At 55.5% G+C, this 24,509-nt stretch overlaps 1 protein-coding gene and 1 long non-coding RNA gene across 4 annotated transcripts in view; one reads left to right on the top strand and one right to left on the bottom strand.

The window, feature by feature from the left end:
* The window catches only part of LOC308631412, a 114,819-nt gene extending 96,349 nt beyond the window's left edge, over positions 1 to 18,470 (top strand). Inside the window, exon 2 of the long non-coding RNA XR_014018190.1 lies at positions 18,273 to 18,470. This is a non-coding gene — a long non-coding RNA (uncharacterized lncRNA). The remainder of the gene's footprint in view (positions 1 to 18,272) is intronic.
* Positions 1,000 to 20,899, bottom strand: LOC308631411 (obscurin-like). 3 transcript variants are annotated; one of them, XM_081262618.1, is made up of 27 exons: positions 20,678 to 20,899; positions 20,263 to 20,544; positions 19,529 to 19,902; positions 18,265 to 19,134; positions 17,177 to 17,456; positions 15,222 to 15,300; positions 14,854 to 14,972; positions 14,389 to 14,586; positions 13,729 to 13,761; positions 13,406 to 13,504; positions 12,976 to 13,194; positions 12,488 to 12,548; positions 12,192 to 12,262; positions 11,514 to 11,636; positions 11,206 to 11,345; positions 10,475 to 10,675; positions 10,245 to 10,324; positions 9,685 to 9,858; positions 8,671 to 8,827; positions 8,168 to 8,284; positions 7,913 to 8,077; positions 7,619 to 7,777; positions 7,254 to 7,431; positions 6,678 to 6,791; positions 1,881 to 2,048; positions 1,515 to 1,617; positions 1,005 to 1,218 (listed from the first exon to the last, which is right to left on the bottom strand). In XM_081262618.1, the coding sequence occupies exons 1-27, from the start codon at positions 20,844 to 20,846 to the stop codon at positions 1,038 to 1,040; spliced, it is 4,914 nt and encodes a 1,637-aa protein (XP_081118744.1). In that variant the 5' UTR covers positions 20,847 to 20,899; the 3' UTR covers positions 1,005 to 1,037. The 3 variants fall into 3 exon arrangements, with proteins under 3 accessions (XP_081118742.1, XP_081118743.1, XP_081118744.1); XM_081262616.1 differs by having other exon boundaries at positions 1,000 to 1,218; positions 14,389 to 14,972; XM_081262617.1 differs by having other exon boundaries at positions 1,004 to 1,218; positions 14,389 to 14,972; positions 20,263 to 20,541.
* Between the last annotated feature and the right edge of the window lie 3,610 nt (positions 20,900 to 24,509).

Below are 24,509 nucleotides of genomic sequence, written 5' to 3'. Positions count from 1 at the left end.
CGGATGCCGCGCTCAGGGAATGATGCGTGTCCTGGACCCATGCTGGGAGAAGACTCTGGAAACCTGCATTTCATTTTCTCTGAAACTCCTTTATTTGCCTTCTTGAGGCTGATTTTCCTTTGCCCCTGGCAGTAAACATTAACCTTGACGAGAACAGCTGGGGGTGGGGGTGGGGTTGTGAGGCTCTCTAGTGAATCATTGAACCTGGGGGTGATCTTGGGGACTTGGACCCAGCCCTTTCTCTAAAGTACCTTCTTTTGGAGAAATACTTAGACTTATATGATGTTCATAGATTGTTTAAAAAAATATTTCAATTATATCCCTTCAGGGATCTCATAAGTACCAGGAAAGAATAACCCAATGTATATGTTAGAGATAGTTTTAAAATCTAAATTTCTTTTCCTCAGTAGAATTTTTAAACTATTTTAAAAGTAATATAAAAATATATAATATAATATCTATTAATATAATATAGTGCCATACAATGTAATGTTACATATAGTTGAGTTTTAATACTTCCTAAGTGCATATAGGTTTCCCTGGGTTTTGCTTTCATTTTTATCAAACTTAAGAAGAATGCTTTCAAAATGGGAGTTCATAACCCACTTGAATCAAATGTACGAAATATGATATGTCAAGAGCTTTGTAATGTTTTGAACAACCAATAATAAAAAAAAAAAGGAAGAAGAATGCTTTCAGATGATGTAATCTTGGGAATTTGGGAATTTCCTCCTCTCACAAATTGTCTTTGGGATTGGGAAATTTGTTAATGGTATTTGTGTCCACGAGTCCATATTATTTTCTAGAGCTGACATAATAAATGCTAAGGCTGCGTGGCTTACAAGGGCAGGATTTACTGTCTCACTGTTAGAGAAGCTGCCTGGCTGAAGTCAAGGTGTGGGAACAATGGCAGGTGGCAGGGCTCAGCCTCGTGTGGAAGAGGAGCAAGGCCAGACATGGTGTGGTGGGTTGGGGATGATGGGTGACAGTGGCCTGGTGTCTCTGGGCCTGTGCCAAGGGCCCAGGCCCTTCCCTTGTCAAGCCCTAGTGGACAGCTGGCCATGAGGCCCCTTGCCCACCCGTCTTACCTCGCATTCATAGTGTCCCAGGTCATCCTTGCCAGCTGCTCTGACCACAAGCACCAGCAGGCCGCTGCGGGGCTCACTCAGCATCTGGTACTTGTTGCCCGCAGTCAGCAGGGCCCCATCTTTGTACCACCTAGAACCCGTCCCAAGAGTCCATGAGGCAGGGTGTGACATTCCCTGTGCTGCAGACCCGCTGCCCTGGCCCAGATTCTACAGTCCTTGGTGAACCCACCCTGTGGATGTCCACATCCAGCTTGGCCATGCTATCTTGTGGCAGAGGCCCCATGCCCAGTGGGTCTCAGCCCCACAATGCCCTCTCTTCAGTGATCAGACAGTCACTGTGCCCAGCCCCGTACAGCTGCACAACCCTTGTGTTGCAGACAAGAGCCTGAAGCCCCTCCCCTGCTGCCCCACCATGTGCTGGCCCACCTGGTCTGAGGGTGTGGGGCGCCTTCAATGGTGCAGGTGAGCTGGGCATCCTCTCCCTCCACAAAGGGCGAGGCCCGGACCTTGTTCACAAACCGTGGGGGGACTGCAGGGTGGAGAGAGACAGGGAGCCACTCTGATGGAGCTGGGGGTGTCTGAGCCCCCACATTCCTTCCTGAGCCCTAAGTGAGCCCATGACCACATAGGGCTTCCACCCCCACATGCCTGCCTGCCTGCCCTTCCCTCCCACCCACACCCAGTCCCTCATCACAGCAAGCAGAGGGATGGAGGGCCCTTCCACCCATCCACCAGAGCCACGTGGTGGGCTTGGTCAGGGTGTCTCCCTGCCCCACGGGCCTCCAGGCTCACCTTGCACCAGGATCTTTCCCAGGGTGCTGGCACTGCCAGCGGCACTGGCCGCAAAGCACATGTACTGGCCAGAGTCGACCCCAGTCAGGTTGTCCAAGATGAGGGTGCAGGAGCCATCTGGGTCTTCGATGAGGATGTGGTGAGGGTCCACTTCCACTGGCTTCCCATCTAGAAGGGAGGAGTGAGGGCTGTCGTCGAGCAGGGACCTTGTAAGCCTGCCCCGGTGGATGAGAGGCTGGGGCTGGCCTGCACCTCTCTGGGTCTGTCTCTGTTTCTCTCTCTTTCTCTCTGGTGTGGCCCAGACCTCTGTCTCTGTGTCTCTATGTCCACCTTGGACATTAGCTAGAGGCAGGGCCAGGTGGAAAGACCTGAACCTGACAGAAGACATCCACATGGACAGCTAAGTCCGTGGTAGCCCCACCACCCCAGTGTGACTCCCTGCGGACCTCCCATGTGCTGATCATGCCCAGCTCCCTGGCTATGGGCCCATTCTCACTCAATCCCACCAAGCCTACAGCTACATAATCCACTGCCTAACACCCCTTCCCTCCCACCCACACCTGGTCCCTCATCACAGCATGCAGAGGGATGGAGGGCCCTTCTACCCATCCAATCTGCAGGGGGCTTCGAGAAGGAACTCAGATTTCCATGGCTCTGCTGGACACAGGCACCAGGACACCCAGTTGTGGACAGGGACCTCTGGGTGCCATGGCGATAATGTCTGCATCTGAACTCTGGCCTGAAACTGCGTGTGACTCTGAGTTCACACATGGTGGACCCTTAGCACCAGCCTTCTGCTCAGGGGGAGCCAGGCATCCTGCTGGTCTTCCTGAGGCCACTAGTGCAATGTGCCCTTGTTGACCCAGGGGCTGCTGCAAGTGGCATGGCCATTTGGTTTGACAGTTAACCAGCTAAGCTGGGACAGCTCCACGCAAAGACCTGGCAGTAGAGCGTGGACGCCACACCCCAACTTCCCAGCCTTTGCGTGGCTGGCAGAGGAAGTGCCAGGCCTTGCTATAACACAGAGGCGGCCAAGGTAATGAGAAGATGAATCGCAACTTGATGGCCTTGTATGGCCAGCAGAAATGGCCAAAGGGAGCTGGCCGCTAGAGTGATCACCACCAGCTCTATCCACTTGCTGCCCCCGTGGCCCCAGGTGGTAGGCACATACATAGGTCATGCAAGCCCAGCAGCTCTGGATGGAGTGGCTCTGAATGGGGTGCCCTGGGAGCGCTGCCCTCCTGAGAGGTGGGGTCCGGCAGAACTGAAATCAGTCACTGAGGGCACTGACTTGGGAAGGGATGGGTGCTGGTCTCCAGAGGTCAGCAAGCTGCTATAAAAGCCAGCCTGGTCCTGAGCCCCTCTCTTCCTGTCACTGCAACTGCTCCTTTCCCCTGGCAAGACTCCCACGAAGTCATGAGGCCACCAAGGGGAACCCCACCAGATGGCACCATGCCCTTTGGACTTTCAATCTGCAAACAATCTCTTCACTTTATAAGTAACCCAGACTCAGGTGTCTTGTTGGCACATCAGGAAACAGACCAAGACACGTCGCACGTTCCTGAGACAGACCGTTTCTCGGCTAGAGCCCTTGATGAGTGAAGCGTCCCCTGGGTCTGGGACTTATCCCCTGCCAGACATGGCTGTCAGATACCACTTTTGAAAATCGGCTCTCAGCATGCAGTGGGGCTTTGGAGGAAACCAGATGCCCAACCCAGTGAGGCCTTGTGATCTTCCACTCAGGGATAGGCCAATAGGACTCCCTGAGGAACAAGAGATAAGGGCTGCCCAGCCGCATTCATCAAAAGGAAGAGAGCTTCCTGAATGAGTGGATGTCCCCCAAGGGCAGGGTGGGCTCCGCTCTCCACTCCACTCCCTGATGCAAGGCAACTGACTCCATGAGAATCTGGATCCAAGGGTCTCCACTCATGGGCTTGGGTTCGCATGGTCTAGCTAAACTGAAGCCCACTGACATGGCAGCTTGCTAGCCTCATCACCCAGGAAAGGGAAGCTGGACTCATTCATTGTTTTGGGGGCTGGCCAGAGCTCTGGGCACTCCTGGGCCCTCTCTGCCTGGCCGCCCTTCCTCGCTAGCTTCCTGGGGTCCCTCCCATCTCTCTGGCTTGCCGCCCCTTCACTTATGTTCCTCACCTCTCTGACTCTGTGAATCCCAGATCCCAAGCCTTGAAGCCTGAACCTCATCTCTTCACACTCATTCCACATTCAAACTGACCTCAGTCTCTCTCTCTCTCTCTCTCTCTCTCTCTCTCTCTCATCAGGGATTGAACCCAAGGGCCTGAATCACATCCCCAGCCCTTTCTACATTTTATTTAGAGACAGGGTCTTACTAAGTTGCTTAGGGCCTTGCTAGGTTTCTGAGGCTGCTTTAAACTTGCATCCTCCTGTCTCAGTCTCCTGAGCTGCTGGAATTGTTTTGAGGGCTGTGCACTAGACCTGACCCATAGTTTCAGACACACTGTATGCCAAGGACCTGCCTGCCATCTCTCACCTCCAGCCAGACATCTCTCCTAAGCTCTAGATTTATTCTCAAGCTATCCCCTCCATAACCACCTGGAGCCCAATGGGCACCTGGATTCTTCAAAACCTCACAAATCTGGGTTTCTTTCCTCCCTGCCCAGCTCAGGATGTACCAGCCTGCCTCCCTGTGGGTCTGCCCCACCTCTGTGAATAGGACCAGTGGCCTCTGCTGTCCACAACCCCTGTGCTGCTCCCTGGATGCCATCTCTCTTCCACACACCCCATGCAACCCATCAGCAAATCTGGCTGGCTCTGCCTTCAAAATGCATCCAGGATGCAACCATGGCCACCACCAACATGATGCCATGTCCCTAAGCAGGCCCTTGGCACTACAGCCAAGGTGACAGATGACAGATCTGAACCATGCCCCCTGCTGCTCACAAGACCATGAGGTTTCCATGTAGTCAATGCTCCGTGCTGCCCAAAGGAATCATGTTGATCCCTGGCACCAGCAAGGTGCCTCGGGACCCGAGAACAGTCTGCCAGGGAAGAGCCTCGGATTTTCTGGAACCTTGGGCCACAACAGATGGGCTAGCCTAGGGGTTTGTGGCTCAGGGCCAGACTGGACACTCTATTTTACAATGGCATTCATGGAAGAGGCTCTGGCCCATGCTAGCCTCTACACCAACTAGGAGATTCCTGGTGGGTGACCCGTGCCATACTGGCATCTATGCCAATGAGGAGACTCTTAGTAGGTGACCTGGGCCACACCAGCATCTATGCCAACAATGAGATTCCTGGGGGGATTCTCAGGCCATTCTGTGTCTATGCCATTGAGGAGATCCCTAGTAGGTGACCCAGGCCATGCCAGTGTCTATGCCAACGACGAGATTCCTAGTAGGTAACCCAGGCCATGCCAGTGTCTATGCCAATGATGAGATTCCTAGTAGGTGACCCAGGCCATGCTGTGTCTACACCAATGAACAGATTCCTGGAGGATGCTCCAGGCCACGAAGGCTTCTATGCCAATGATGAGATTCCTGGTGGGTGACCAGGGCAATGCTGGCATCTCTACCAATAATGAGATTCCTGATGGATGCTCTAGGCCAAGCCAGCATCTACGCCAACAAGATTCCTAGTAGGTGACCCAGGCCATGCTGGCATCTATGCCAATGACAAAATTCCTGTGGGTGACCTGGGCCATGCTGGTGTCTACACCTTTGACGAGATTCCCAGTGGATGACTAGGGCCACGCTGGTGTCTATGGCAATAACGAGATTCCTGGGCCACACTGGCATCTACACCAATGAGGAGATTCCTGATGGATGACCCAGGCCACACTGGCGTCTACACTAACAATGAGCTTCCTAGTGGAGCTCCATGTTGTCTTCTATGCTAATGTGAGATTCATAGTGGGCTTCAGGCCATTAATCTTGACTTCAGGAGGACTAGAGCCTGAGGTCAGCCACATGAGCGGTCAGCCATGCAGGTCTGACAGAGTTCCAGTGACAAATGCTGACGTCAAGTCTCATTAAGCCTCCTGGTTGGCATAGGTCTGTTTGGGTTCTCAGGTGTCACTGGGAGGAGAAGGTGCTCTTCCTCACTGCACTGGGAGCGGGAGGCTGGCAGCTCATAAGTGGTGACATTGGACCCTCCCGAAGTGCTCTTCTTTTTTCTCAGGGGCTGCAGTCTTGTCTTTATGCTAACCCTGAGCATAATAGCTCTGAACTCCAAGACCTTCTGGTGAATCACTGAACCTGAAGGCAACCTTGGGGACCAGTGAACTGGACGTCAGAAGTGAGAGTGGTCTCAGGACCCCAAGCCTATGGTGGTGCAGGAAGTGAGGATGGTCTCAGGACCCCAATCCTGTGGCAGTGTCAATTGAGACAGGCCTGGGAGACACCTGACCTCCCTTGACCTTGGCAGCTCCCATCCCTGAGCCATGTAAGGCCTGTGCTCCGTGACCCTGAAGGTGCAGTGTGATCAGCACCCTTCCTGGCCCATTAAGCTCACAGGCCTCTCCTGCACCCAGGTGCCTGCCTGTGGCCCCCTCTGTGGTCCTGGTGCTCTCTCGGCTGCCCTCAGGCATGTCTGTCTCGGCCCTGTGCTGACTCCTCACCCTGCTCATTCCCCAGGGTGGCCATGGCACCACCTGTTCACTGTCCATCCCCAGGATGTTTGCCCTTGAACAGGCCTGGACTGTCTCTTGTTCCCCATGCCCAGCCCACTGACCAGACCCCATGCTGTCCTCAGCCCCCGTGCGGCCCACCCCTGGTGGGGGTTCCTGTGAAGGATCAGTCTGTAGGCCCTGGCAGGTACCTTTGTACCAGCTGACAATAGGCTTGGGTGTGCCGGTCACGCGGCAAGCCAGCTTTACAGTTTCCCCCAGCTCAGCCGTGTAGTCAGCCAGTTCCTCTTCAAATTCCGGAGGACCTGAGGACACATGTGGGGGTCTGAGGACTCTGAGGGTGGGATGTCAGGCCTATGTCCCCTGGGTGCACCCTGGCAAATTGCCCCCAACAACAGCAGTGGCCCCACATCCAAGGGCCTGGTTACTGACTAAGCTGGGTGTGGCTGCACGAGGCAGGGACAGACCAAGGTGCAAGACCATCACACCCAAACATGACCTGGTCAGATACCCCAAGTCTGGAGCTATGCCGTGTCCCCACTACATCCCTTTGTGTCCCCCATTTGAGTTAGGATCAGCTCAACACCTGCTCTGGGGCTCCCTGGGAGGCCAAAGCCACCAGTCCCTCAGCTAGATCTGAACAAGGGGAGAACCAAGCCACCAGTGCAAAAAACAACCCATGCCCACGTGCCCGGCCTGGGTGCAGCCCTCTGGGCATCTAAGTGATGTTCAGGTCCCCACCCCAGCACAGCACCAGGGACACTCACGCCACACAGGCAGGGCCAGGCGCTGCTGGATGCCGCTGATCTCCTTCACCCAGGAGTGCTTGATGATGACTGTGCGCGCCTGCAGCAGGTACTTGCGCACAGAGTCCTCCCGCTCATGCCACACCTCGAAGGCACGGTCGTCTCCTTCCACCTGGTCGTTCAAGTCGATGCTGCTTAACTGTTGAGGGGTGCAACATTAGTGGGAGGACAGAGCTAAGCATCCCCAGACAGACAGGGTCCAGTAGGGCCATGCCCAGGTCACCCCAGAACAATGGCAAGTTCTGCTCCAGTGGCCACCCTGGAGCCCAGGAACAGGGAAACCTCCACTGGCCTGCATGACACCCCCAGCCCCTGGCACCACAGACCTTCATCATATTCCGGAACACATAGCTGAAGGTGTTGGTGCGCGAGTCTCGTCGGGGCTTGCAGATCACCAGGTGGTTCCGAAACAGGAAGACATGGCGATTGTGGCCCTTCCAAGGCATGCGGGCCCCTGGTGCGCCCTCCCACACAATGAAGTGGCCCTGGGGTATGAGTAGATGTGGTTGGACTGTGGTTGCCTGGCCCCATCCCTGGGCGCAGACCCCAGGGTCATCTATGAGCCCAGCACCCACAAAAGCCACACCCCACCACATGGCAGCAGACGCAAGTCCCCCCACCTGGCGGATGGGCTCCCCCAGGGCCTCCAGGGTGCCGGGGTAGTTCTCCATGAGGGACACATGCAGCTTGTTCTCAGCACGCTGGGGCAGCGCTGACACGACTGCGTAGGCCTGCTCCAGAAGGGCGCAGTTCTGCCGGTTCCGGGCCTTGTTGTGGATCAGCTCCTGAGGCGGACCAAGGGTCAGGACCCAGACGGCTTCAGCCCCAAGGCCTGGCCTGGATATTCAAGGCTGGGGCAGGACAGGGCTTCCCACCTTGAGCAGAGCCTGGTACTTCTGCACCCACTCCACCGGCTGCTCCAGGTAGTGCTGCAGTGGGGGTGGGGGTGGCTGCGAGGGGTCCCCAGCGGACAGCATTTCCTCAGCGCATTTCTGTAGGCACCACAGGGCGGGTTTCGGGCAAGAAAGCACAGCCCCAGTTAGGGCATCCTGACAGTAGAGGACATCTCAGGGGCACTCTCACACCTGGCCCTGAACCTGGACAATGGCTGTGTTACCATCTAGCCGGAGGCATGCACAGAACTTGGGCAGTGAAGTGGCCAGCCCAGGAGCACAGAGCTACAAGGCTCAAGGGGCCCTGGGGACTGTGGGGGAAGAAATTAGGGAATATGAACTAAGGCCATGAGCACAGACAAGGGCTAAGCCTCAGGGGACTTTCAGGTCAGTGAGTTTTCTGGTGGGAGTCAAGGCCAGCACTAGGCCTGGGAGCAGCCAGGGAGGAGCCCGGTGGCCAACTCCATGGAGCCAGGCACAGGCACCTTGTAGAACTCCTGGACGGGCGTGCTGACAACCACAGAATCTGCCTGCACACGGCCCACCAGGAACTCCAGGTACTTCTCAAAGGCTTCCTGGTTCTTGATGAAGCACATGGCCACATCGTCATCTGTGTCACAGCGCTGCAGGTCCTGCAAGAAGCTGCCACAGAGAGGGACAGGGTCAGGGACAGGGTCAGGCACAGCTCATAGCCCAGTCCTGGGCCCTCTCCTTGAGAGGCTATGGTTCTTGCCCAGGAGTGGGTTCTGGGCCTGTGAGATTGAGTATACTAAGCTGGGTGTGCAGACACGTGGGCACGTACAGAAGTGCATGGGTATGTACACTTGCCCACGAGTGTGCAGATGTGTAGTATGTGAGCATGTATATGTGGGTACATGCATGTACATGTGCACGTGTGTGGGTGCATGTGTGCATGCATGTGACTGTGCATGTATACACAAGTGTGCAGATGTGACCATGCATGTGTGGCATGTGTGTATAATATGTGTGCATGTGTTTGCCTGAATGTGTCTGTGGATGTGCACATGGCACACACATGCACTCAAATGCTTGTGTGAGTGTGCAAGAGTGCACGTGCATGGAGATCAGCATGCATGTGAGTGCACATATCTATGTGTATCCAGCATGTATGCACATTTTTGTACAGGATTCACATATGTATGTGTGCACACATGTACACTATGTGCACACACATATCAAGCACATGTGCACACACATTTGAGGCTGGGTGCGTGAGCATATGTGGTGTGCACATGGGACTTCCCATGTGCCCGTGTACATTCATGTGCATGCACATGGGCCTGTGTGAGTGCTCATGGGTGGCAGGTATTCTGCAGCCTTCAACCCATATGGCGAGCGTCTGTCACTGGGGCATCACACAAGTGGGATGTGCCCATGGGTAAATCGAGTTCCTACCCCAGCTGCTGAGTGTCACCCTCCACGAGGCCTGACCCACAGCTGTGCGTGCACCTCACATGCATGTGTGTGGCCTTGCCTACCTGCTGTGGAAGCGACTGATGTCCTGCACATTGCGAAAAATGACTGCCTTCTGGCTGGCCACGGCTGCTGGTGCTCGGGGAGCACGGTCCAGTTGCTGTATGTAGTGGCTTTGGAGGAACTGAAGCTCACCCACGAAGGTCTGCTCTGAGCTCAGCAGCTCCTGGATGACAGAGCTGGCGGAAGAGTGGCATCAGGGGGTGCCCAGCAGCTGCCCTGCTCCCACTGTCCCTAGTCTCCACATGGGGACTAGGGACACATGGAGAGCTTGCTCCCTTGCACTGCAGTTAAACGGGGTTCCTGTGATCAGGAGCCTGTCACCAAGCTTCAGAAAGTGGGTAGGTGGTGGAGCAAGGGCACCACTTCTTCCCCAGGAAGCCCTCCCGCACGAGGCTCTGGGAGGGCACAGCTGCAGACACCAGGGGCAGGACCGTGACCTAAGGAGGCTCACACAGCTTCAGCAAGCACAGGTCCCCCATGAAGAAGCAGGGCAGAACGCCAGCTGGCCCTTGAGGCCCAGCAGCCAGCTGTGGCTCCACCCTCAACCCTCCCCAACACATACCTCAGCCTGGTCTTGTACTCATCCTCGGACACGGCCTCGGGGAATTCGGGGGCCTCACTGGGCCCCCACTCAGGAGACAGCTGTTGAGAAACAGGAGTTTGTCCCAGGGCACCAGTTTGTTCCACCTCCTCTGTGGCCACCGGGCTCCTGTCCCTTACTTCCAGGGTTCTCTGGCGAAGGGCCAGGATCCCAGGGCCTTGGCACCCTCCCCCAGCTCCGGACTACCATACCTTGAGCCTCTTGTCCAGGTAGGCTGGTGACACCCAGCCTTGCCTGGAGGGGCTGGACTTGGTGGGCTTGGTGCGCACAAGCCAGCGCAGCGGGTGGGCTGAGTCCAAGACCTCCACATACTGGCCTTCCCGCAGTGTGATGACATCCTGCTCAGCCCCCAGGGGTAGGTGGTCGGCCGTGGCCACGTAGATATCAAAGATCTGATAAAGAGAAATGGGCCTAAATCCTGGGGCCAGAGGGGTGAGGCCTGCCAAGGCCCCCCATGGCCCCCCACCTCTGAGGAGGGAGAGGTTCTCCCAACCCCCTAAAACCCCCAAGAGCACAGAGGGGAGGGTGCTGAGTCCAGGGGCCGAGGAGGTACCCAGTCCAGGGCCACAGGGCAGGAGCCCCCAGGGTCACTCTGCACAGATGGCAGTGAGAGGGCTGGCTCCTGCCCACGTGGATGGGCGCCTAGACTGTGGTTGCTCACAGCGCCTTGCTGCCCACTGCCCCCTGCAACCCAAGAGGTGGTGGGCTCTGGAGGCAAAGGTGCACTCTCCACAGATGGCAGTGAGAGGGACATCAGAGGTAGTGCTCTGCAGGAACCCACGTGCAGAGACCCTGCCCTCTGCTCCAACCTCTGGTGTCCCTTGGTGTCTCTGGGGGTGATGCCCCTCCCTTGGTAGCACCAGGCCCTTGCAGCCTCCCATCGTCTCTTCAGCCCTGTTCCCAAGGGTCCCAGCCCACCCACCTCTCCTCGGGAGTCCCCATCCTCTGACTCCGAGGATGACTCCTGGACGCTGGAAGAGGGCCGCGACCGGCCATGCCGGGGGGAGGCAGACGGAGTCTTGGACTCCTCATCACTGTCACCTCCAGGCACCTGCAGCTTGGCTGGGTGAACACAAGGGTTGTGATGTCCCTGGAAGGCTGTCCCCCTACTGCCTACCACCCAGCCAGTCTCCAGGGCTCCCAGGCGCAGAGTCCTAGCTAGGCCCCATGCGAGGACACAGGGTCCCAGCCTCCCCTGGGGACCCTGGATGCCCATCCTGGCCCCCTCACCCTGTGTGATCTTGGCCGACACCATCTCAGTGATCTGGGAGGTGAGTTTCTGTAGGAATTCCTCTGTGCCCACCTTAGCGAGGGACAGGTGGCCATGGGCCTCCTCAGCTACCAGGGCCTCCCCTGGGGGAACAAACGCAACACTGTGGGGTCATGCTTCCCCCAAAAGTTCACTGCAATTCTCCTAGGGGCTGACGGTGAGCAGGAGGCCAGGCCCTGGCAGGGAGACCATGAGGTGGTGCCAGCAGGAAGAGACCAGTGAGGTCAGCAGGATGCAGAGCCTGTGACCAGGGATGAGAATGAAGGGAGCGGGTCTGGACAGAAGAGGCAGCAAGTGGCCAGAGAACGGCAAGCACAGCTAAGAGGCAGCAGGTGGCAGGCAGGGCTACAGGCAGATGGTGAGGGAGCTGAGGACAGCGCTGGGCAGGGTCCAGCCTGGCATCAGGCTTGAGGCGGGGTTGGGGCTGTGGGGGCCGAGGTGACTTTGTGGCTCTTCTTAACATCTGGAACCCAAACCTCCACATAGCCCACTGGGCCTGGGCCCCCTGACCACAGAGGTCAGAACAGCTCTGACTCCAACCAGAGCTGGGAGCTGGCCATGAGAGGGCAGGGACCTGCCCAGAGCCCAGGCTGCTCAGGTCCAAAGGGCGGCACCCCCTGCACCCAACCCGGACATACCTTTCCTCTGCCCAGCAAGGCCGGTGAGACCAGCAGACTCTGACATCTGTGCTGAGATGGCTTGGGTGGTCCTGAGGGGAGGAGGGGTGTCCTGCAAGCCCAGCTTGGACCCACCACTCTGCTCCCCACAGAGGGGGCCTAGGGGCCAGGACACCACAATCAAGGGCTCCACACCAGACGGGGCCCATAAAAACTTCATTTTACAGTGTGGAGAAGCTGCACAGGGAAGGGGGTGGCCACCCACAGGGCTACACCACCCTAGCCCCCTGGGTAAGTCAGTCAGGGCACCCACTCACCCCTGTAGGAAGGTAGAAATGAGAGCCTCCTTCATCTTCTCCTGCTCCTCCTCCTTGGGCACTGTCCAGAGATCCAGGGGAGCTGTCAGGACCAGTCCTGTACTCCGACACCTTGAGTCCTGGGCTGGGACCCCTACCCAGGACATCTAGACCACCCTGGGGGCCCTGCCTGCACTGTCCCTAAGAAGCCCTGGCAAGGGTCTATGCCTAAGCCCACCTCCCTGTCCACTCTCAGCACTTGGTCACCCATGGGGTTGGGGGACAGGCCTGCCCTCCAAGCACCATCCCTCAGAGGGGCTGAACAGAGGGCTCTGGGCAGGGCCCGCAGGCCATCTGTACACCATGCAGGCAGAGCTGAGGTTCCAGGCCAAACTGGCCTGCACCACTGGGCCCAGACTGCTCTTGGGCTCTGCAGGAGAAGGATCACAGGTGGGTGAAGGCCATACATCCCAAGCTGGTTCCTCACCACACCCAGGCTCCCTACTCACGGCCTGAGACATGCAGGCTGGCAGAGCAGAGGGCCTGGCCAGCGGCGTTGGTGGCAATGCACGTGTAGGTGCCCTGGTGTTGCCGGCCCACATCTAGCAGGACCAGGCTGTGCTGCTGGGCAGAGCTGGCCATAGTGTAGCCTGGGGTGTTGGGGCCAATCCACAGAACGCCTCTCTCGGCCTCCTCCTTGAGCCAGTGTATGGTGGGGGCTGGGCATCCTGTGGGCAGGAGAGGGCTCAGTGGGTACACAGTCCCACTGGCTATGGGCCTCCAGAAGAGGGTGCTTGGCCAGAGTGATATGAGGGGTGGAGCAGGAGGCCATGCAGGGTGGCATGGGTGGCCTGTGGGAGGGTGGCATGGGCGACCCATGGGAGGGTGGCATGGGGGCCCTGGGGGGGTGCTCTTTCTCCGGGGAGTGAGGATGCCCACCTTCCACCTTCGCCGAGAATGTGATGCTGGAGCCCCTCTTCACTTTCTTGGGGGTGAACCTCTCCAGGATGTGGGGTGGCACCAACTGCTCACACACATCTGGGAGAGCAAGGACAGCCATGGGGACACCCGGCACCCCTCCTTCAGCTCCCATGTCCTGATGTCCTTGTTCTGGGAACCCCAGGTAGTTCTCTGCGGCCTGTGCCTGTGGCCCCAGAGAGCCCTCTTCCTGCACCTCCACCACTACCAGGCCCAGGGCTGGTCCACTCTGGCCTCATGCCCACAATCCACCCAGCCTCTGTCTGCCCACAGGGCCATCTCACCTGATGCTGACTTCTCTTCTGGTTCATCAGGACCTGAAAAGTGCAGAGGGAGTCAGATGTGCAGCACGGACAGATTCCCTTGCTTCCCTACACGTGGGAAGGTCCTGGTCCTACTGCCCAGTGGGGGGACCTGGGCATGGCCCCACCCATGGTCAAAGGTCCATTACCCTGCCTGAAACCTTGGCCAAGAGGCCAAAGAACTCACACTCCAGTGTACATCCGTGTGACATCCCCACCCTCCCTGTGCCCACTGGGAGTCTGGGGCCCTGCCTGGAACCACATGGGCACTGGGAGATGGCAGTTGGGGCTCCACCCTGAGAGGCAGGAGGAGGACCCAGCAACAGTCTATCCGCAGGACCAGTATGGGTCAAACTGGGAGTCAGCTGTCAGTGCTCAGAACGTTTGGGAAAATAAGGACACAGGAGTTTTCTTGTCAGAGCTGCCACTGGGGCTTTGTGCGGGTCTGCTGGGCCCAGTGTTCATCTGCTTCCCCCAAGAGCCTGCTCATCACTCAGGGTGTCCAAGCCCCACTGGGCACCCGCTCCTGTGGGGCAATTCTGCCATCTGTGCCACTGTGCATAGGGGCAATGGGCTGGGCCCAGCCTGATGGGGCCTGGCATGCAGTACATGTGGCACTGCTCACTCCTTCAGGGCACACACCTTGGACCAGCAGCCGGGCAGATGAGTAGGCAGCACCAACAGCATTGCTGATATAGGCCGCATACTGGCCAGCGTCCTCCCGGGTGACAGAGACGATCTCCAGGGTGTGCAGTGTCTTCTTGTCAGCCATGCGAATGTGGGCTGATGTAGACAGGGGCTGGCCGTCTTTGAACCAGTACAATCTGGGGACTGGGTAGCCTACCCCATGGAGGAGAGTGGTCAGCACAGGACCATTCTCAATGGGCACTATACTCTTTCGATGGGAGACAGACAAAGGCCCAGAAAAGAGGTTGCTCAGAGGCCAGCCAGCCTCTGGTGTGGGGGTGGGGTGGCAGCCTCCTGTTGCCCAGCAGCAGGCACACATGACCTCCTGACCTCCACTGGTCAGGCCCTTCCCATGTGTAACCAACGGGAGACAGCTCCTGGCCTCCCTCCAGCTACGGTGCCCACTCCCCAGCACCCTACCTTTCACCTTGAGCTGAAATTTGGCCAGGCATGTACCAGGGGCCACCTGGAGGTCCCTCAGCTCCTCCACCACCTGGGGCAGCTGCCCCTCATCTGATTCGGTTCCCTCTTGCTCCCGGCTGGCAAAAAAGACAAATAAGGGGGTAGCCATAAAGTGGAGCAGGCTGAGGGTCCAGGCGGGAGGGCCCACGGGGTGAAGGTCAGAGGTGGATGGGTTTGAGGTTCCCTGTCTGCTGAGTGGAGGGGCAGAGGGACAGAAACGGCCAGGGTCTGACTGAAAGCTGCAGGCTTGGGAAAGTCAATCTAAGCCACCCAGCCCAGATCACCACTTCCCGGGAGGCCCTGGGCCGCTGTCTGTGTGGCCCCACCTAGACAGGTATCCCTGGGCACTGAAGTAGGATGAGGTCTCCGTGGCGTCTGCGGCAGTGTCGTAGTCTGTGCTGGTCACTGGGGAGGAAAAGTGAGTGGAGGAGGCTCAGGACTTTGGGATTTCAGGGGGACGCGCCCTCCTGGGCCTGCCCACCCCTGCTGTTCCCAGCCTCGTTCTTCCACACCCATAACTAACTGCAAGCCTCTTAGGCCCAGCACAAAACGTCATATGACCTGAGTCTCCAGGAACAGCAGACAGGGACAGTGGCAGAACCTTCTGGTTCCATCCTACCAGGGCACGAGAGGTTGGAGACACAAGCCTCAAAACCAAGAGAAAGAGACTTGGATTTCTGACCAAGAAGGGGCAACAAGCTGGACTTCCACCACTGTGGGCCAAGCGAGAGTCCCCAGAGTGCCCATGCTGAGACACTACCCCAGCAGGATGGTTGGGAGGTGTGGCCCTGGGCCTAGGGCCAGTGGGAGCTGAATGGCAGCTGAGACCCCTGGCCCTTCTTGCCACGTTCTCAGTGACGTTCAGGTAAAATTGGGGGACTTTAAAAGATTTCTTAGACAACAAAATGGAAGAAAATAGTCTTTTACAAATGGTGTTGAGCAAGAGTGAACTTGAAGCCTTACCTCACACTCACAAATTCCCCCCAAGGGAATCAAAGACCTCAACTTAAGAGCTACCACCAAGTTTCCAGAAGAAAGCACACATGTGAGTCTTTATGACTCACATTCAGGCAGCACTTGCATAAGTGTGGCGAAGCCCAAGCAGTCAAGAAAGAGCAGAGACCCTAGCCTTCATCAGGCCAGACACGGTGCCCCCAAGTACATGGCCAAGAAAGGGAAAGACCGAGGTCATGCCTCTGATGCAGTCAGGAATCAGGAACACGTGAAGAGCTCTTTCAGCTCTGGAAGGAGACCAGCCATCAGTGCCCACCATGCCACAGCTCCAAGCATGCCTGTATGCAGGGGAGCCTCCACCACGACCCCACACACACCAGCAGCAGTTCTGTGGCCAGGGCACCTGCCAGCTGCATGTCCTCTAGCCCAGCTCAGCTCTGACCCTGTTTGCCTGGGGACAGGTCAGGCCCCAAGACAACCTGCTTCAGCGGCTAGTCAGAAGCCCAGGCTCCTCGCTGGGGTGGACCCAGTGGATATAAATCAGGACCCATGGTCTCCCTGGGGCAGGGTTAACCTGCCAGGGCAGCTCACAGAGCCAACCAAGGGTCCTGTTGCCTAGGCTGAAGGTGACTTAAGGACACCTCAGGAGCAGCCAGATGTGAGATCATGTCGGGCAAGCTGTGGTGGGCACAGCCCCTGCCAGCACCTCTGTTTCCATCAGGCCGAAGTTCCCTGAGGCCCACAGCCTGGGCACCCTACTCCAGCTATGTCACATGCCATCCTCAGTGGATGGGGTGGGGCCCTTTCCAGGCTTCCTGTCAAAGCTTGGTCTTCCTGGACAGCCTGCCCACCAAGGCTACAGGGACCCTGCAAGAGTCACCTCATTAGAACAACAGAAACCCTCAACACCCAGGAGATCCCAGGCCCATGAGCACCATCAGGAATCTAAACAAAGAGCAAGTGTCCTGACACTCTGTGGCAGCAGCCACCCGCATGCCCAAGAGTCTCCTGCAGCAATAGCCAGGGCTCCAGAGCAGCCCCAAGGCAGTGGCTGAGCAGCTGGGCTCCCCTGGTTCCTCTTCCACACCTTCCTGGTCTCCCCAGCCTGGAGGCCTTCGGCAGACACAAGAGACCTCCACCCTCCACCATTGGGCTCCCGGGGGAACTGTGGCCTTGAGCTTGGCTCAAGGGAAGTCTCCACCAGCTTAAGACCTGGAGGCCCTAACTCCTATCTGGTCTAAGACCAGAGCCCTGGATCACTCTTCCAGCCCTGCTCAGGAGACTCTCATCCCCACCCTGGTAACACAGACCCCCAGAGTGCACTCACGCTCCACTCGGAGCTCAGCCTTGGTAGAGGAGACGCCCACGCTGTTCTCCACCAGGCAGCGATAGACGCCCATGTCTGTGGGCACCACAGCACTGATGATGAGCTGGTGGCCACCCTGCTGGTCCTCATTGATCATGTAGTGGTCATCCTCCTCCAGCAACTTCCCGTCCTTGAACCAGCGAACACTGTGCACAGGTTGGCCCGTCACCACACAGTCGAAGCTCACGGGGTACCCATCCTGCACCTCCTGGTTCTGCAGCTCCGTCAGGAACACGGGGGCTAGAACAGCAGGCAGGGCATGTAGCATGTTAGCCTGGGCGTGCCACTCACGCCTGTGGCCACAAACACACCGATCACACCAGCTGGGTGGTCTGACATGTGTGAGCTGCCCGGCAACAGGCCATGTGGGAGCACCTGCAGACCTGACGTGACACAGACCCTGAAGCTTGCCTGCTAGGCTTAGCCCTCTTCCCAGCTCTCTAAAAGTCTCTCCTGCTGCCCAGGCCACCAGGAGGCAAGAGGGATGAAGCGCTAGACAGGGATGGGAAGAGCAGTAACTGCGGAAGGCTGAGGGCTGTCCGGGATCTGGAGTGTAGGAGAGCAACTTCTGGGCGTGCCAGGGTAACTGATCCCAGCTACCTCCTGTCCCTGCAGAGATGTGGCGTGGCTGATAAGTAACTCAGTGGGTGAAATGGAAGTGAAGTGCCTTGTGGAAGTGGGTGCCTATTCTATACGGGTTATATCTCCAAGACTCCTCGGGAAAAAATAAATAAAACTCTCCAGAAAGTAAGTATTCACATTCCCATTTTGCCCACATGAAAGCCGAGGCTCCGATAGACTGTGGCTTCCCTAAGCTCACACAGCTAATAAGAGGCAGAGCTGGGATTCAAATTCAGCTCTAGGATTCAAATTCAGCTCTGTTCAATGAGTCGGGACTTTCTACACCTCGGAGGCTGCACTTGCAGAGTGCTGGAGCCCAGGTAACCCCTGGACCTCTCAGCTGGTGCTGGCCACTGCTGGCCTCACTCCTCCTCTACCCCCTTGGACTCCAGCTCCAGACCCAACTCTGTGGAGCAGTTGGACTCAGCGGCATCAGAAGTCAGCTGAGTGGACACTGGCTCCGGAGGTGCTGCAGGGGCAGGGGCCGCCTTGCCAATGCGCATCTCCACCCCCCTGGGCCCCTGCTCCACCAGGCTGATCTCCACCCCAATGCCCATGGTGGTGAACATCTCTCGGAAGCAGGTGACTGCCCTGTGAGCTTCGGCCAGGGCCTCGAAACGGATGCAGACAAAATTCTCATCCTCGCGGTAGGTCTGCCAGTCCGCAGGTTGCTCTGGCTCCCCGGGACCCTCGTCAGCGCTAAGAAACAGCTCCTCGTCAGAAACCTCTGCTGGGCCTTTGGTGCGGAAGAGCCGGTGCAGACGCCGGGCAGCGCGGTGGAAGGCGTCATCCAGCTCGCCCCCGGAGGAGCTCTCGGCCTCACTCTCGGTGCCACTGACCACCACACAGGCGCTATGGCTCACACAGCCAAACTTGTTGCTCACCTGACAGGTGTCGCGACCAGTGTCAGCACGGCCCAGGCCAGTGACCAGCAGGGTGCATGTCCCATCTGCGAGCTGGTCGATGTGGTGGTGCCGCCCGTCAGTGAGCTCTACGCCGTCTTTCAGCCAGCATGCTCGCACATCAGCCTTGCTGGCTACCACACACTCCAGCCTCAGGGCATCCCCCACCTGGGCCTCAGTGTCCCCAAATGTGTGGGAGAATACGGGTCCTTCCTGCTGCTTCATCTCCTTCCGGACCTTGTAGCCCTTAAAGGCAGCCTGAATCTTCACTGCTGCTTTGTCCATGGAGGGGTCGCCCAGATCCTCAGCACTCAGACCTATCGGTGGTGGGTGCACCTGGGCTGGGTGCTCCTGCTGCTTCTGTGGTTCCACAGAGGAGGGTGCTGGGGCCCTGGCCTGTGGGCACAGAGCACAGTATCACAGTGAGACAGGAGCCGCGAGGCCAGACACACAAGACCAGGGCCCAGCACTGATCTCCGCACGGCTATCCATTCTGCCTCTCAGGCCCTGGCAACTGTGCCAGCCTCATGGAGTATGAGGTACCTGCTGGCTCTTGTTGCTATCACAAAGCAAGCCCAACTCCCTGAAATCACTCTATACAGTCCCCACTGGGGACTGATGGGTAATGAGGGACACCAGAGGGACTGGCCCCAGCTTTATAGGAAAAGGCTTTAGCAGTAGATGGATGATGGACGGGTGGAGAAATCGGTGGAAGGAGGGACAAGCACGTGGGTGGTAGTGGCAAGGGTAAAACACTGGGCCTCCCCTTGCAAGCCAAGTAGAGGCTCACCTTGCTGACCAGGGGTGAGACCCCAGGCCGCCCAGCCTTCTTGAGGTAAGTAACCAGGGAAGGTGTGCCTGCCCGGGACTCGTCGTCAGAGCTGGTGTGCGAGAGGTCAGCCTCTCCAGTGCGTGCCAGCTCATCAGCTGTGGAGTAGCCCTCAGAGAGGCCAGGGGCCACCTCCTCCACCTCCTGCCGTAGGTGATGCACGCGGCCATCCTCCTCTGGAAGCTCACTGATGGAGTCCAGCGTGGGTTCACGGCTCATGCGACGCTTCTTGGCCAGGGCCTCCCACAGCAGGTGCAGGTCACCCTCCTGGGCTGCCTCAGGGGGCAGGCTGGGCTGTGTGGGCGCCTCGTCCCCAGAGCCAGGGGTCAGCACCACTGAGGAGAGCAGGAGGGTATCAGTGGAGCTGTGACCCCAAGCCTATCACTGGACCTCTGTTCCCCACTTGGCACCTGGTTTTACCAGGTCTAGAAGCACTGAGCCTCAGTCTTCCCTCCCTATGTCAGTTCACCTCCTGCACAGACAATGTGGTGACCAGAACAGAAAATGGCTCTGCACAGTGAGCCTGGGCCTAGATTCACAGGCCCACACTGCAGGGGTGGGACACATGCACAGGGAATGCACCTGGATCAGGCTCCGAGGTGGGGCACTGACAACCTCCCGGGAGAAAGTGATGGGGTGGGACAGGCCACCCCCTTCCACATTCAAGGTTTCCCAGCCCAAAACCTAGTACTCACCCTGGAAGGTAGCAGCCTCCATGGAGGCCAGGGCGTGGGCAGGGCCACAGCGGTACTCGCCCTGGTCTTCTGCGCTGAAGCCCTTGATCGCCAGTGTCTGCTGCCGCCCCCGGGAAAGGACCTCAAAGTGCCCACTGGGTTGGATGCACTCCGTCCCCTTGTGCCAGATGACCTCGCCGGCCTCAGCTGCCACCTCCACCTCCAGACAGACATCCTCTCCGGCCACCACCTGCCGGCTCACAGGGGTAGGGGGCGGGGGAGGAGCAGGCTCCACTGGTTCTGCTGGGGAACAGTGTCCACGGAGGACAGGCCACATCAGGTGTGGGGGCATTCCAGGGTCCAGACCTCACCCTGCCAACTCTTCCCTCCACCTTGGAGAAGCTGGGCATTCTCCAGGACCAAGATGGCTACTTACCCAGCCTGACCATCTGGGGCAGGTGCACAGGTTCCCCAGCACCTGCAGGGCCCACAGCAGCCACTCGGAAACGGTAGGTCTCCCCAGGAGTCAGTCCATCCACCACACACTCAGGCCCAGGCACGAGCTCGTGGCACAAACGCCACTGGCCCTTGGACCCCTCCTTCATCTCTACCCGATAGCCACACAGACCCCCTCCACCATCGCTTGTGTGAGCCACCCAGGACAGCTATTTCAAAGAATGGTCATTGTTTCATGGAGAAGCAAATGAATTTATTGTTGATGGATTAAATAGTCCATAGATGTCTGTTCAGTCTATTTGATTAATGTTTTCCATTTAGTTCTGAAGAATCTAAGCTGGCAAGTTTTTCTTTTTGGGTGGGCATGGTACAGAAAGGTTTCCCCAAACCTCAGCAGTGCAAAGAGTATGCAGTGTGGTCCTCACAAGGCCTTTCATCTGCCACGAAAACTCTGTGTTCCATATATGGCTCCCTCCAATTGTCACCTCAACCAGCCCCCCAACACTAGACCATTTTATAGGAATCTTGTTTTGTTTAAAAGCATTGACCCAGGTGTTGGGTATATGGCCTAGTGGTAGAGTGCTTTAGCATGTATGAGAACCTGAGTATGGTGCTTATCTCTTTAAAAAAATGACTTGCCAAAATTATTTTTGCCAATGAAAAAGCTTATCAAGGGAGATTGAGGGATACTGGCTGATGTGGCCCTATGCAGAGGTCCTGACCTGAAAGCCTAGAGAAGCAGAGAGTCCATGAGTGTCTCCATGCATCTATTCACTCATTTTGCAAATTTGACTGAGTCCTGGAAGATAAAGTGCAAGTCAGTTATGTAGGTTAGAACAGTGTCCAAGATAGTATGTCTGGTCTCCTTCATTTCAGTTAATATTTAGGGGTAAAACAAATTAAGTACAATAAATACAATGAAGAAGGCCCTGTAAAGGACACAAACTAGGCATTCAGTGTTCACGGTTCCAAGACTGGCTTGCTTCTGAGTGAGGGCTTCATTGTCCTGTGATGGCAGGAAAAGTGGGAGCAAGGTGCTACCAGAGGCATTGGATGAAGTGCAGGGATATGAAATAATGCCACAGGCCCTGAGGGGAGGGAGCGAGATCAAGGGAGGGTACAAAAGGATTACGGAGATCATTGCCTGGTCATGGGGACTGTGGACCATGGTGAGTATTTTGAACTTTATTCTAAGAGGAATAGGAAGTCATCTGTGCCTGAATCAGGGTGGGTGTCATGGGTTGGCTCCTGGTATAAACTTTCTTCATTGAACTGATTTTGTTTTAACCCAACTGTTATGTTGTTCTCCCATTTTCATTATATCAAGGTCTCTAATTTTGTTGGACCATTCATTTAATGAAGACTTTTTGTGTTCCTTGTGTTACCACGTTTCTCTGATTCTTCTTGACCCTAGTAGCTTGAAAAGGTGCATGCACATTTGAAGAAACCATTACTTCTTCCAGACTTAAGGACTTATTTGAGGATGGAAAAGCTTTTTCCTGCAGAGCAGTACGGGAGGACAAGCTGACCTAGTATAGCACTGGTCTAGTGGCATGGAGCAACATCTTTGTTATCTGAGGTTGAAGGATGCATTGCTTCTCTTTTAGCAGGCACAACTGTTGGTAACATGAGAACCTTCATGGTCATTGGTGGCTAGAGCTATGGGAAATCTAGAGTTGCTATGAGGACTAGCTGGGTCATAGATAGTGCCTCTAGATCAATGCAGAGAAGACTAGAAAAGGTGAAAGACATATGGGCCAGGCATTGTGCACACTTTGGTGCAGTGTCAGCTGCAGGCATGTGCAATGTAGACAGGCTACCTGTGGGCAGAGAAGTAGTAAGGAAAAGCTAGGACCAAGGACAGAAGCCAGGGCTGGCAAAGAGGGCCTATGAGGTGGGACCTAGTTTGTTAAAGCACAGGACTGTAAGATCAGATCTGATTGTAGACACATAGGGCTTCAGGGAAGGACCAGAAGTAGAGCTTTGCCTGGCTGCTGTGTATCTACAGATCTGGGGCCTGATCATGGATGCATAAAGCTAGAAACCTCACCTGTGAATTGAAGTATGGTGGCAGGGACATGGAGGTGTTGAGGATGGCTGTAAACATGCACTATTTTTTTTGTGAGTGGAACTGAGGAGAAACGTGTGCAGTGGCACAGAACAACTCTCTTCAGGCAAAGCTACATGGTGGTGGGGATGGTTAATGGGACTCTGGGTGCTTACATATGTTAATAACACCATGAAACAGAGCTGGTGACACGTGTATGTAACTTCAGAGGCTGCTAAATATGGCGAGCAGTGGCTGGTGGCAGGTGTTGGAAGTGGTATTGTGCATGTGCAACTGCCAGTCCAACATCTGGCAGTGTGCATGGATATGGCTGCAGGTGTACACCCATCACATGGGATTGTGCCTCCAGTATGGGCTGCAGCCTTCATGTTCTCTTGCACAGGAAAAGGCTGTTTGGTGACCTTGAGTCTGGATTTGTGGCAACTCTAGCTGAGGTTACCTTGGGTAGGCAGAATCTAGAGGTAGTGGTACAGGTGCTTGGAGACTGTGAATGCAAACACCTTTGAGGCTTTTTGTAGTAGAGAAAGATACAAAATAGAACCGAAGATATGGCTCAGTGCTGAGGTGCTCCTGTGTTCAAGTCCTGGTACCCCAAAACAACAACAAAAACCCCATGATATTTGGTAGTATAATTTTGTAGGAAATTGAGAAAAACTTGCAGAAAGGTGTTGTGGAAACTAAGTAATTATTTTGAGGCTATAAAGTTGTTTCCAGTCTTACCATGTAAATAAAATAAATTCTAAAATACTTAAACAATTGGTAAAATTATAACAAAATTTCATATTTTTTGGAAAGGCTTTATAAGTAAATTTCAAAAATTAAGAAAAATTAAGTGGATTAAATGACAATTTTAAAAATCCCTCAGGCATAATAAAGCATATTTTTTTTTTAAAAAAAGAGAGAGTGAGAGAGGAGAGAGAGAGAGAATTTTTGATATTTTTATTTTTTAGTTCTCGGCGGACACAACATCTTTGTTGGTATGTGGTGCTGAGGATCGAACCTGGGCCGCACGCATGCCAGGCGAGCGCGCTACCGCTTGAGCCACATCCCCAGCCCGCATATTTTAAAAGAAAAAACAACCTAGGAAAATATCCTAAAATATATGAGAAATACAAATTATTTCATGAACTACGTATAAATAAAGACAGAATTCACAGAAGTAAAAAATGAGCATATGAAATCAGTCACAATTTCAAATCAAAGTGTGATCATTTTATAACACTTTATGTCAATTTGGTAAAGTAACATTTTAATCTTGAGCCTATTGATAAAATATGGTAATATGATCATCCATTTTTTTTTAGAGTTGGGGGTTCCTTTTTTGTGGACTAATATTTTCAAAGTGCCATACACCCACTGATTCCCAAAATTCATGTGTTGAAACTTAAGGGCAGTGTGACAGCATTAAAGGTACGGCCTCTAGGAAGTGAAGTCTAAGGGCACAGCCCATGTGGCTGGGCTCAGGGACTCACAAAGGCTGAGCAAGTGAAACCCGCCTCCAAATAAAATATAAAACAGGGCTGGGGATGTGGCTCAGTGGTTAAGTACCCCTCCGATTCAACCCCCAGGACCAAGGAAATCCATTGCTTCCCAAAGTTCTCTCCCTCCCTAGATAGTTATCATTATTATTAAACAGTCCTAATGTTTTAAAACATATTAGAATTTATTTCACCAGCATAAGAACTAACCTGGTGAACATTTCATATGCACTTAAAAGAACATGTCTTCTAGTGTTTTTGTGGCA

This window comes from Spermophilus citellus (assembly GCF_964194105.1).
Source record: "Spermophilus citellus genome assembly, chromosome: 12".
Lineage (NCBI taxonomy): Eukaryota > Metazoa > Chordata > Mammalia > Rodentia > Sciuridae > Spermophilus > Spermophilus citellus.
Note: the sequence above shows the minus strand (reverse complement) of the source record. Positions and strands in the feature narration are given on the sequence as shown.